The 12,159-nt window shown below is 41.5% G+C and overlaps 1 protein-coding gene across 1 annotated transcript in view; it reads left to right on the plus strand.

Annotated features, from left to right (window-relative positions):
* The window catches only part of LOC126335498 (uncharacterized), a 33,329-nt gene extending 21,385 nt beyond the window's left edge, over window positions 1–11,944 (plus strand). The window contains exons 5-6 of the mRNA XM_049998836.1: window positions 4,727–4,838; window positions 11,675–11,944. Coding sequence (XP_049854793.1) covers window positions 4,727–4,838; window positions 11,675–11,881 — 319 coding nt within the window. The 3' untranslated portion in view covers window positions 11,882–11,944. The remainder of the gene's footprint in view (window positions 1–4,726; window positions 4,839–11,674) is intronic.
* The last annotated feature ends 215 nt before the right edge of the window (window positions 11,945–12,159 follow it).

Here is a 12,159-nt window from a genome sequence, read left to right on the forward strand (position 1 = left end):
TCCGCCAACCTCAATAAATTTGACAATAAGTTAACGACATTCTTCTCAACAGCGAGTAGTTCGCCTTCCGTAATGTTCGCACATGCAAGGACAGTGCGCTGACGTATGTCGTCAGGCGTTGTCGGTGGATCACGATAGTAAATATTCTTCGACTTCCCCCAGAAAGAAATCCGGAGACGTCAGATCCGGTGAACTTGCGGGCCATGGTATGGTGCTCCGACGACCAATCCACCTGTCATAAAATATGCTATTCAATACCGCTCCAACCGCACGCGACCTATGTGCTGGACATACATCATGTTGGAAGTACATCGCCATTCTGTCATGCAGTGAAACATCTTGTAGTAACATCGGTAGAACATTACGTAGGAAATCAGCATACACTGCACCATTTGGATTAGCTTCGATAAAATGGGGGCCAATTATCCTTCGGCTCATAACGCCGCACCATACATCAACCCGCCAAGATCGCTGATGTTACCGCTGTTGGCGAATGACGCTTCGTCGCTAAATAGAACGCGTGCAAAAAATCTGTCATCGTCCCGTAATTTCTCTTGTGCCCAGTTGCAGAACTGTACACGACGTTCAAAGTCGTCGCCATGCAATTCCTGGTGCATAGAAATATTGTACGGGTGCAGTCAATGTTGATGTAGCATTCTCAACACCGACGTTTTTGCGATTCCCGATTCTGTCGCAATTTGTCTGCTACTGATGTGCGGATTAGCCGCGACAGCAGCTAAAACACCTACTTGGGCATCATCATTCGTTTCAGGCCGTGGGTGACGTTTCAGATGTGGCTGAACACTTCCTGTTTCCTTAAATAACGTAACTATCCGGCGAACGGTCCGGACACTTGGATGATGTCGTCCAGGATGCTAAGGTCGGAGGTTCGAATCCTGCCTCGGACATGGCTGTGCGTGACGTCCTTAGATTAGCTCGGTTTCAGTAGTTCTAAGTCTAGGGGATTGATGACCTCAGATGTTAAGTCCCATAGCGCTTAGAGTCAGTTGAACATACTGCATGTTACTCTTCATCTCCTAGAGGTTACATCAGTTTCGCTGAGAATTACGAACGTCCTGCATCATTTTAAATTGTCAAACGCTTTTTCTCTGTCGAAAAACGATATAAAACTGTCATGACATTTCTTAATTCTTGCCTCCATTATTAAGGGCAATGAAGGAACTGACTTCCTGATGTCCTTATTTTTTCTAAAGTCCAACTGACTGACGACTAATTTTCTTTCACGTTCTCTGTGTGTTATTCGTCTTCGGAAACTGTTTACATGAGCTACTATGCTGACCGTCTTCAAGATTCTACACACTTACTTGAGTAATCGTTATGTTGGCTCTTTGCATCAACAATTTTAGAAATTCTCAAGGGCTTCATCTTTATGTTCTGATTTGTTTCTTCGCAAATGTTCCAAAGCTCCGTCAAACTATAACTGTAATAGTGTATTCTTGTTCAATTGTAACTCGTAGAGTCCAGTAAATGCTCTTTTCTCATCTGTCCGCTCTGTTTTGTGCGGTTAACAATGGAACTCCCTTTTTAATACTAATGTTGAGGTCTTTGATTTCACTTTTACAATTCTTGGTCGTCCACTCTTATTACTCCCTCTTGGCTCTTGTACATATTGTTTATTACCCATGTCCGTATAACTTACCCCTATTTTTCTCAGAATTTTGAACATCTTGCACCATTTTACACTGTCGAACCCTTTTTCTAGGACGACAAATCCTATCAACATGTCTTTATTTTTCTTTAGTCTTGCTTCCATTATCAACCGTAAAGTCAGAATTGCCTCTCTGGTGCCTTTACTTTTCCTAAAGTCGAACTGATCCTCATTTAACATATCCTCAATTTTCTTTGCCATTCTTCTTATATTATTCTTTTCACCAACTTGGATGCATTAGCTGTTAAGCTGATTGTGAAATAATTCTCTCACTTTTCGACTCTTGCAATCTTGGGAATGATGAGGATGATATTTTTCCAAAATTCAGACGGTGTATGGCCAGACTCATACGCTCTACAAACGAACGTGAATAGTTATTCTGTTGCCACTTCCCCTATTTTAGCAATTCTGGTGGAATGTTATCGATCCCATCTGCCTTATTTGATCTTATGTCCTCAAAAGCTCTCTTAAATTCTAATACTGAGTCCCCTTCAATAACCCCCACTATGTCTATATTTACCCTTTGCATTTTCCTTTTCAGATTTTCTAGCTCCCTAACACATACAAGCTTCTAACATACCTTGCTGTTCTTTCGTTGGTTATGCAATCTTTTTCTCATGGTCACCTTCCCCTTCGCAGTCCCCCATCAGAGATCCGAATAGGGGACTATTCTGGAACCTTTCGCCCATGGAGAGATCATCATAACACTTCGTCAATTACAGGTCGCATGTCCAGTGGATAAACGTTATGTGTCTTTAATGTAGTGGTTTCCTTTGCCTTCTGCACCCTCATGCCGTTGATCATTGCTGATCCTTCCGCCTTTAGGGGCAGTTTCCCACCCCAAGGACAGGACAGTGTTCTAAACCTCTATCTGCTCCTCCAGCATCTTTGGCAAGGCCATTGGCAGTATAAGTGTGGCTTCTTATGCTGAAAGTGTTTGGTGACAAATGCTGTTTATTAATCAAAATTCAAGCGTTGGCGGGTTTCGAATAAAGGGCAGAGGACGTTTTTATTATGGATCAAAGTCGCTACCCCTAGACCACGGCTGTCTAGGGGTGTCATGGAGTAGGCAACTAATATTACGTGGAGCCTCCCCTGGCCCTGCAGACCACCAATGTAATGCCGAAACTGATAACACATAAGAAGTTCACAAAATAAATTTCTACAATACATACGGCTGTTGGTACATTATTGCACCAAGAAATACATGCCAGCCGTTGTCCCACGGTCCATAGTGGATCAATGAAGACAGTGAGACACCGTGCAAATGAGTCTAAAAATCGCTGGTACTTCTCTGGAAGCAGCTGACTCCAAATTGTTTGCACAGAGGCAGCCAAATTTTGGTCTGTTAGTCGATGCAGAATCCAAGGCACAGAGCCTGTGTTCTGTGTCATTCCAGATACGCTCACGGGGGTTCAAATCTAAGCTCCAGCGAGGCCAGCTCACTGTTTGGGCTTCCTCCGCATGTTCCTGGGACCATTCCCAGGCCACGTGGGACGATGTAGCAGCGCGTTATCATCTTGGAACACCGCACTACTGATAGGGTTTTGGAAGGCCACGAATGGGTGGAAATGGTACCTGAGCAGCTCAACATACTGCGGATCATTTAACGTTTCTTCAAGAACATCTAGGGAACCCATTCAACCACCGCCTTGAACACCACGTTCTTGGCAGACGGGATGTATCGATTCATGTGGTACGTGCCACATATGGTGCCTTCTATTGGCATGGTACTGTTTAATCGTGATTAGTCCGATCATACCACGTTACGCCGTAGTCCAATTGTCCATTCCTGTGATTGGCTATAAAATGCAAGCCGTTGTTCCTGTTGAGGTTGAAACCCATGCTCCTGCGGATTGTCCATTGGGAGACGTGTCTAGCACGCCCTGTGTTGAAATGATCAGGGATTTGTTGATTTGTTGCACTGTTGTCCTTCTACCACTGTTGACAATCCGTCTCAAATGTCACCAGTCACGAAGTTGGCTGGACGGCCGTTAGTAAGTCTGTTGTGGACTGTGATACCTTCAGTCAACCATTCACGATAAATCCTTGACACGGTTGAACGTGTGAAGCCGAATTCCTGCACCCCTACCGAAATCTAATTTCCCAGCTGTCGGTCACCGACCAGCATACCCCATTCTAACGGCGTCCGCTCACGACGACGTGTCATGCTACACATATCACTTGCACAACCACCTACTGAGAAGGCTTCCTATAAAACTTCAGATGGCACAGGGGAACAGGGGAAATAAATACAACACACCTGTGCCACCTGTGCTCCACTATACCGTGAGATTTGCTAAGTCAGTGTTTAACAGCCAAAATTCCTTATTAGCTGCGATTACAGGAGAGCGTTGCACCGAAAAATATCTCCCACAGTAACGGTACCAGAACAAACAACTTTTTCTGCCAAAGTGATGAAACAGCCTATCACTTGACTAAATGTAGTGCTACCTTGGTTGTCTCGTTATAAAGAGAAGCTATGAACGTTGTGACACTACAGCTCCATCTGTCGTGTCCGACCATCACGAGATGCATACGCCTCGCTTAACACAGGATTTTCTACCTAACCGATTCGACGTGTTTTATCATAAAGTTCATGCGGCAAGTCAACTGGGTTTCAAGAGCGTCTCTTAAACACTTACGAAAAATGTTGGATGCATTTAATTTGAAAAAAAATTAGAATTTCGTATTCTATGGTAATATATGAGAGCGAAGTACATCCAGAATTATAAAATTTGGGCACTAACGCGTAGAGCACATGCGTGCAATTAGAATGACACTGGGAAACAGGAGTCGGATCCGAAATGTAGAAATCATAAGTAAGAGAGCTCTGAGAGTTTATCCAGTATCTCACGATCCGTGAATCAAGTCTTCGGATAATTAACCTTGCACCAGAGGAACCTATTCTATTCTAATCCCGTTCTTGAGTTCGATCATTCTTATGAAGAATTTTTATGCATCCTCTTGTACTATTAATGGACAATTTTTCTACCTTTCTCTAAAGCAACCCCATAAATACAAGCAAATGTATGGTATCTCATTTATTTTTTGCAGCATATCTGTGCAGAATTCTACGTTCAGCATCGACATTGCTCTGAAGTCAACTTCAGAGAACGTTCCATACATCGACCAGCTCATTATCGACTATGACATTCCCATTGTTCAGGTAAGCTGACATGCAGTGAATTGCATCACTGTTGAATCTACTTGTTTTTCTTACTAGTTACTAGGTCTTGTCTGCGCCTCCACATTTCCAGTTTCATTTCGTTAATGACAGTGTAGCTAACACAAAAAGAGAGAGTCCCGTTAATTTTAATCCTTTGGAAGTAATTTAAAATGTGTGCTAATGGTTAAGGTATCGGACATAGTTTCATTACCTGAACGATTACTTTTGATAGAGATCAGTAGCTGAGCTAATGGGACTCAAGAAAAGGTTACGATAGTTTTAAAGTAAATTGTAGTTAGAGGAAAGAAAAACGGTGGCCATTCTAATTACACAAGGTGGTACCAAGAGATTATACGCTCCATTAAGAAAATTAACTACTGTGTATGACTTCACTAGGAAATAAAATCTATTTTTGCAGATAGGATACGAAACAGTAACACAGTCTAGCAAGTCTAGGTAAATTAGCTAATAACATGAAATACAAATAAAAGCTCAAATTGTTCTGGCGACAAACTGCCTCTCACTAACATACACCGTCTGTATTCAAAGCAAGAAAACTTATGTTCACTGCACGAAATTGGCTAATAAGGGAGAAACACAAATGATTTGAACATGGAGAGATATTACAACTTTGCTATTGAAAAACTTTTAACATGATCTTTAAATTGTTGTACTGACTGATACGATATACTATATCTATTCAAAGGGAGCCCATATTTCTTTGTATGAAGCAGAGCATAAGTGAAACAAGGGAGTCTTCAATCTATAAGGGTCTGAGCAAGTTGCAGCCAGTTAATCTTACAACACAAAATCTTTTAAAATGATTGCTGCACTTCATAAACACTTTCAGTGTAGTAATGGTTGTGGTATTGGCTGAACATTTAAAATGGGGGACACATAAACTTTTGTCTGGGGTGAGAACAAGTGCTTCAGGCAAATCGTAGTAATTACACATATATAAACATAAATATACGAATAAGACGACACTTTTACAAGCCTTTGAAGCAGGTATCAGACTGTAATGGCCAGTAATCACTTTTAATTATCACTATTTTATTCCGTTACTTTCAACATTTAACTAAGATTTTAGCAAGCATGAAGCTTAAGCAAAGTAATTAGTTATTTTCTTCTCATTAACACTTCTACCAAACTTTAACTATCCACCCATGCAACTCACGCTGTATATTTCAGAGACAAAAATTACTGAACGCTTAAGAAATACACTATTCGACAAAAGTTAATGGTACTATTGAAACAATAACTACACTGAAGTTCAATAAAATACGACACTCGGCTGTATTACGTCACTATGAAAAGGATCCTGTCTGTGTAAAATGACTAAGGAGTGATTCAAGGTTCTCGAGACAAAGTTGAAAGTAAGATGTTAATTATTTGCATCTGAAGCAAATTACTGGTCCAGGTTTTACGTAAGTACAGACCAGCGTACGTTATGCGCGAACCAACGAATAAATGAACAAATACTATTTTAAAACATTAGAATTTTGACAGAACATGGTTTTTAAAATTACATGCTTACGTTAATTTTTGTAAGATAACTTTGCAGAAAATATGAACAAACATTTAAGTAGAGGTTGACCCAAAGTTCATAATGATACAGATACTACACTAAGCTTGAGAAGACAAAGAAGGTAAATGACGTATTTATAGTCGATATCGACTATACATTTTACACATCGACTTGATTCGTATACTTACTTAAGCTCACGGGCCGTTTTGTCGTGCGATGGGACAGCATCACTCCTAGCGCATAAAGTTACATTTATAGCGTCTGTGACGTTAATCTATATGGAGTAAAGCACCGATGGGAAAGACACCCCTTTCCCGCTACGCAACCCCAACAAATTATGCCTCAAAACGTTCATTCTTACGAATACATTCTTTTTATATTCACCCAAACTTCAGAAGTTTACGGTTATTTATGCGTCGCGAACATTGTTGCTATATTTATAACATTTTACAATATCAATTTTGAAAACTTTCATTCTAAAATTTTGCAACGCCGTTGGCAAGGAAATAATGTTCACGGCCCGAAAATAAATGTACACATCTGAAGATGGGATGTCAGGTATTTTGAAATTTCATCATGGAATAAAAGGCGCCAGTAAAGGCATCTGGTTGTAGCTAATGCATTAGAACTTACCTTCAACAGTTTGTGTGTTATAATGCTTCCACAACGGACAACAATTATTTGCTAATGTTTCAAGAGGAAGAAAACTGTTTGTCCAAATGTTTAAGTGTGTGTAAATTCCTAAGGGGCCAAACTGCTGAGGCCATCGGTCCCTAGACATACACACTACTTAAACTAACTTACGTTAAGAACAATACACACGCCCGTGCCCGAGGGAGGATTCGAACCTCCGGCGGGAGTGGCCGCGCAATCCGTGACACGGCGCCTCTAACCGCACGGCCACTCCGCGCGGCAAACTGTTTGAAATTTAGTGTGTTAGTAACCACAAACACTATTAGCAAGCGTACTTAAATATTAGCTCAAAAAATACTTTTGATGTCTGACAGCATAGCCATGGGTTGTTTCTGCACAGGAAATAAATTAAGCCACTATTTCTGTCTTCGTTTTAAAAAGTTTAAAACTCTAAAGCGCTCGAACGATAGCTTACATCGGCCGTATTGTACAGCATCCAAACTGGTAAAATTGTAACAACAAATTGGACAATTGTCAAACTGATGATACTCGCCTTCACACACTCAGAATGTATTGGCCATGCTAAGAATGTTTTAGTAGGCATCGCCATCAGGTGATCATTATAGTGACGTAACAACAATAATACTGAACGGGCGGGAATCCCTTATGTAAGACATTACTACTATAGCGAGCCGAGCGGTGACGGAAATATCCGAAAATGGGTCCCGGGCGTAGTACAGTGCGAGTACCTTGCTCGCTCTTCCAGAAACTTCTTCCACGCGCCCTACCGAAACGAGTGGCTCACCCCTGCTGTAGACCCACAGTCACGTCCATTTTAATCTTTACATCATTAACCTTCGTCTTGCACACGACATGGACTAAAGTGCGTTGTGTGCTGTACTAAAGAAAAAATACTCATTAATGCAGTTGTTTGGTTGTTATAGTTCACCTCTGGTGAATACTACAGTTCGTAACTGTGGGCTATGGATAACATTATTTCAATGGATAATTTTCATCTACCTGAGGGCACTTCTGCTACCACTACCATTTTAGTTCCTTTTCTGTTCCATTATCGAATGGTGCGTGGAATGACCCACCATATAAATTAAAATTTCTCTGACTTTTCCGTTTTTATCAGTTCACAGGATTTAATTAAATAACGGAACGCCCCCTCCTGCACCCATCCTGCGCCCCTCCCCCACCAATGTTATCGGGCAATAACAATATTTACGTCAGACAAACTGAAACAGCAGGACGAACCAAAGTGTGGTATTTAGAATCCCCAGAAAAATGGTTTTATGGTTTGTAGAAAAGATTCACCGAACGTGTGGAAAACGCTGATTGAAACCATCGGAGAATGAAAATAAGACAGTTGGAATGTTTATCGCTCATTGAGGCAATCTCCAATAAGGTCAGTCTGGTTTCAAGCAAGTGTGGAGTTGAACCTGAAATTAGACCCAGCAGTCTGCAGCGTATGTGATTCAAATTATATGCTGCAAGTCACCAAAAATATTAACTAGCGATCCAAGGACCACTCCTGGATCACAGAAGCACTGCAGTTTAAGAAGACGGCTCTTGCGTGACTCTGTCTACCGATGGACACAAATGATCGTTTCATAGTTTGATATCGTTAATCTCTTGGCACGTCACACATTAATAGTAGTTTAAGCACCAAAATGATTCAAGTGGAGCCATCGTTCCCGTCTCATAGTGACTACCCAGCCCTTGATGGGTGCAGTCGTGGCTTCTCTAGAGAACGTCTTCAGTCAGCCATAGCGAACATTTAGGTCTCTAGCAAATAACGTCGCGGATACAGGAGCTGGACTGAAACTGGCAGTCGGAATTTTTTTTATCCTAACAGTAATGAACGTTGGAAGCCTTAGTTCTGAATTATTTCATTCAGCTTACCGGCCAAGAACTTGATGTTTAACATTCTTATATCCTATCAGTGTTCGTAGAAACTCTCCAATAAAAGGGAAAAGCGATCAGGTTCGTGTCTTTTTCAACTTAGCCAGCACTGCGATGCACGATACCACTTACAAGTCTCCAGAGAGATGGACAACATAACTGACGTGCCTACGTGATAATTTCCAGATATATGCGAGTTCAGATTATGGGAAAATATTGCTGCCATATCGAAGATCTAATTCAGGTCGTATAAACATTACGTGTTTCATGATGAACTCTATCGAACTGTCACTGACTCGTCTGCAATCCGCACGAGCAAACGTGATCTATCACTCACCATTCCGTGAAAGTCTTCGTGCTTTAACGTTGCGTTGGCGTTTTTACTGCCACCTACGTCTTGCGCGAAGAGAATTAGTTTTGCACGGGATGGTTCTAGAAGTTGTCCGGCAGAGTTGTCACTATCTGCTGCATTGCTGTTAAAATCAGATTTAGCCAACGGCAACAATGTCCTACCAGGTGACCTTCTTAATGGCAACCTACCGTATCGAGACAATGGCAATAGATCGTCGACACTGTAGGCAGTGGAGTAAAACAACAGGAGTCGTACAATCAGGGCTCTTGTGATCCGGCTGTGATCAAATTCACTGAAACATTCAGGTGCTGAACTAACGGTCAGTCGACCACTGAAATATCTAGCAAATACCATAAGTACACCTCTTAGCTAGCTATTCATATCATAAGACGAAAGTAGCGCTATCTGCCCATGTAGCTTTCTTTGAGGTTGTCAGTGTTCTGCTTCAAAGCGGTCCGACATGTTTTTCTGAACGTATGCGAGTTTCCTCATCTCAGCGCTTATACCCAACAGCTTCAGTTATTTGTCGTGCGTATCTCAATAGCTGTCATCATCTACGATGTTGGTCCTCTAAAATCTTGGAAGCAAGACGACTCATGTGGGACGACGAAAGGACATAAAAAGACAGGCATAAGCGAATGGAGCATTCAGCGGTAAAAGAAGTGTAGGAGTGCCGAAACTAAGTCTTCATTTGACAAAGGAAAATCTGAGCGTAACTTCAGCACATAATTGTATAGATGTAAACTAGGGTCAGTAAGAAAACCAGAAAAGAGTAGTAGAACTCGAACGTTTCATATGTGTTGTAGAAGGATGTTGAAAATTAGCTGTAGTCATAAGCTTTGGAGTGAAGAGGCCCTCCACAGCACCGGCGAGGACAGGAATACCAGGAAAACACTTGTTACAAGAAGGAATAGGATAATGGGCTCGTAAAACAGGTAATATTATCGTACTAGTGTATTCCCCGTCGCTACGATGGCCTCATATGGGTTACTCTGTCCAAGACCATTATCGATTAATATCAACCCCACCCGAGAGTTTATTCTGTGTATTGGGCCATCATCATTATCTTCATCACATTTGGATTACTTTGTGATGCAGCTTCGTGAAAAGTGAATACCATATTCTTTGTGGCGTTGGTGTGTGTCGGGCACCAAAGATTATTTAATCCATTAAAAATAAGCGGTATCTATGAGAGTAAGTCGTAAAGAACAAACTTTTAACTTACTCCATGAAACTTCCGGACCATTTCGTCAATAAGACAAATGACTATTAACGCCTGACAAAAATTACTAAATAAATAATACCCCCAGGCACACAAATCTGTTATGCCTGCTTATAATTGTGTCGCTCGGGAATATCCTGCAGTTGTATTTGTGTGAAAAACTGAAAGTGTTACTGTTAAGACCGACTGTCATGAACTATATCCTTTCAGTGCGAGAGCTGCACCACTCCCAAATTTTTCTACAGCAATGTAACATTGGTATAAAACGGTAACAAACATTTAGAAATTATGAAATTGCTTTACCATTCTATTGAGCACAAAACTCAATTAATGACACTGTGAGGAATAATAGAAGTAGTGAAGACAACACGAACATGAATCAAGCATTAAGAAATATAAACTGAGAAACATGCGATAAAGGGAGGATTTGACGTCTTATCTGCAAAACAGACCTGGAGTCCCCGATGCAATACGTCTTCGGTAGTTACAGTACAGTATTTTGTGCAAAATTGATGTGACCTGTCAGAAATAGCAACAGTAAATGCTAGAACTGTTTGACATACTTGGTTATTTTAAGACTTTTCGAGAATTCACATCACTTCCCTGCAAACACTGTACTCCGTGCCGACCGCGCGGGGTTAGCCGAGCGGTCTCGGGCGCTGCAGTCATGGACTGTGTGGCTGGTCCCGGCGGAGGTTCGAGTCCTCCCTCGGGCATGGGTGTGTGTGTTTGTCCTTAGGATAATTTAGATTAAGTAGTGTGTAAGCTTAGGGACTGATGACCTTTGCAGTTAAGTCCCATAACATTTCACTCACATTTGAACATTTTGAACTGTACTCCGTATTTGATATTTACCAAGCGAAGTGGAGGTGAAATAGGCAAGACGTTAATGAGAAACACTTTGCTAAACGAAGAGAGACATGGGATTATTACTGCTAACAAACCTGCTAATAGAAGAAAGGAAGGAATCTGTGTGGAACACATATCTGAGTTACAGACACGCGAACATGAGGATAAAGTAGATGCTGACGATAAACGTGAAGTTCACATCAAGAAACGCGGATTATGCTGTAAATTAGATTTTAAGGGACGCAAAATGTCCGACACAAATTTTGGAAGCAAGTGATGTTTCGACTAATAGTAAGTTTCTTGTTTCGACTAATAGTACTACTTCACTTACACGCTTGTTCCAGACGAACTTCACGGGTCTGCTAGGTGGAGGAGACCTGAGCGACGTGACGAATGAGATCATCAGCGACCTGGTGCCGCAGATCCTCGACAGCCAGAAGGACAATATCCTGGGAGCCATCGTGCCCGTCATTGTTGACGCAGTTAATGAGGCAATTTCCGCCTATACCTTGAACGACATCATCTGCAAAGTGGTGGGAGTCTTCTGCTAAAGACCCATCTGCGGACCACTCAAAAAGCACTGTTATAAATAAAATAATTACTTTTTATTACAATAGTGTCAAATTTATTTCTCAACAAACCTATAACTTTATCGTCATCCGTGCTCATAAGACATGATGGCCTGGGGCGACTTACCGTGCATCGTTTGATTTATGCGTTCTCCGTCTGGTGCAGCTAGCCAGTGATGGTGATCATCTTAATCTCTGCTCTGCTCGTAACTTCGGGAATAACCCCACTGAAGAGAAGGCCAGATGGTGTTTAAATAACG

The sequence above is a fragment of the Schistocerca gregaria genome, chromosome 2, assembly GCF_023897955.1.
Source record: "Schistocerca gregaria isolate iqSchGreg1 chromosome 2, iqSchGreg1.2, whole genome shotgun sequence".
Taxonomy (NCBI): Eukaryota; Metazoa; Arthropoda; class Insecta; order Orthoptera; family Acrididae; genus Schistocerca; species Schistocerca gregaria.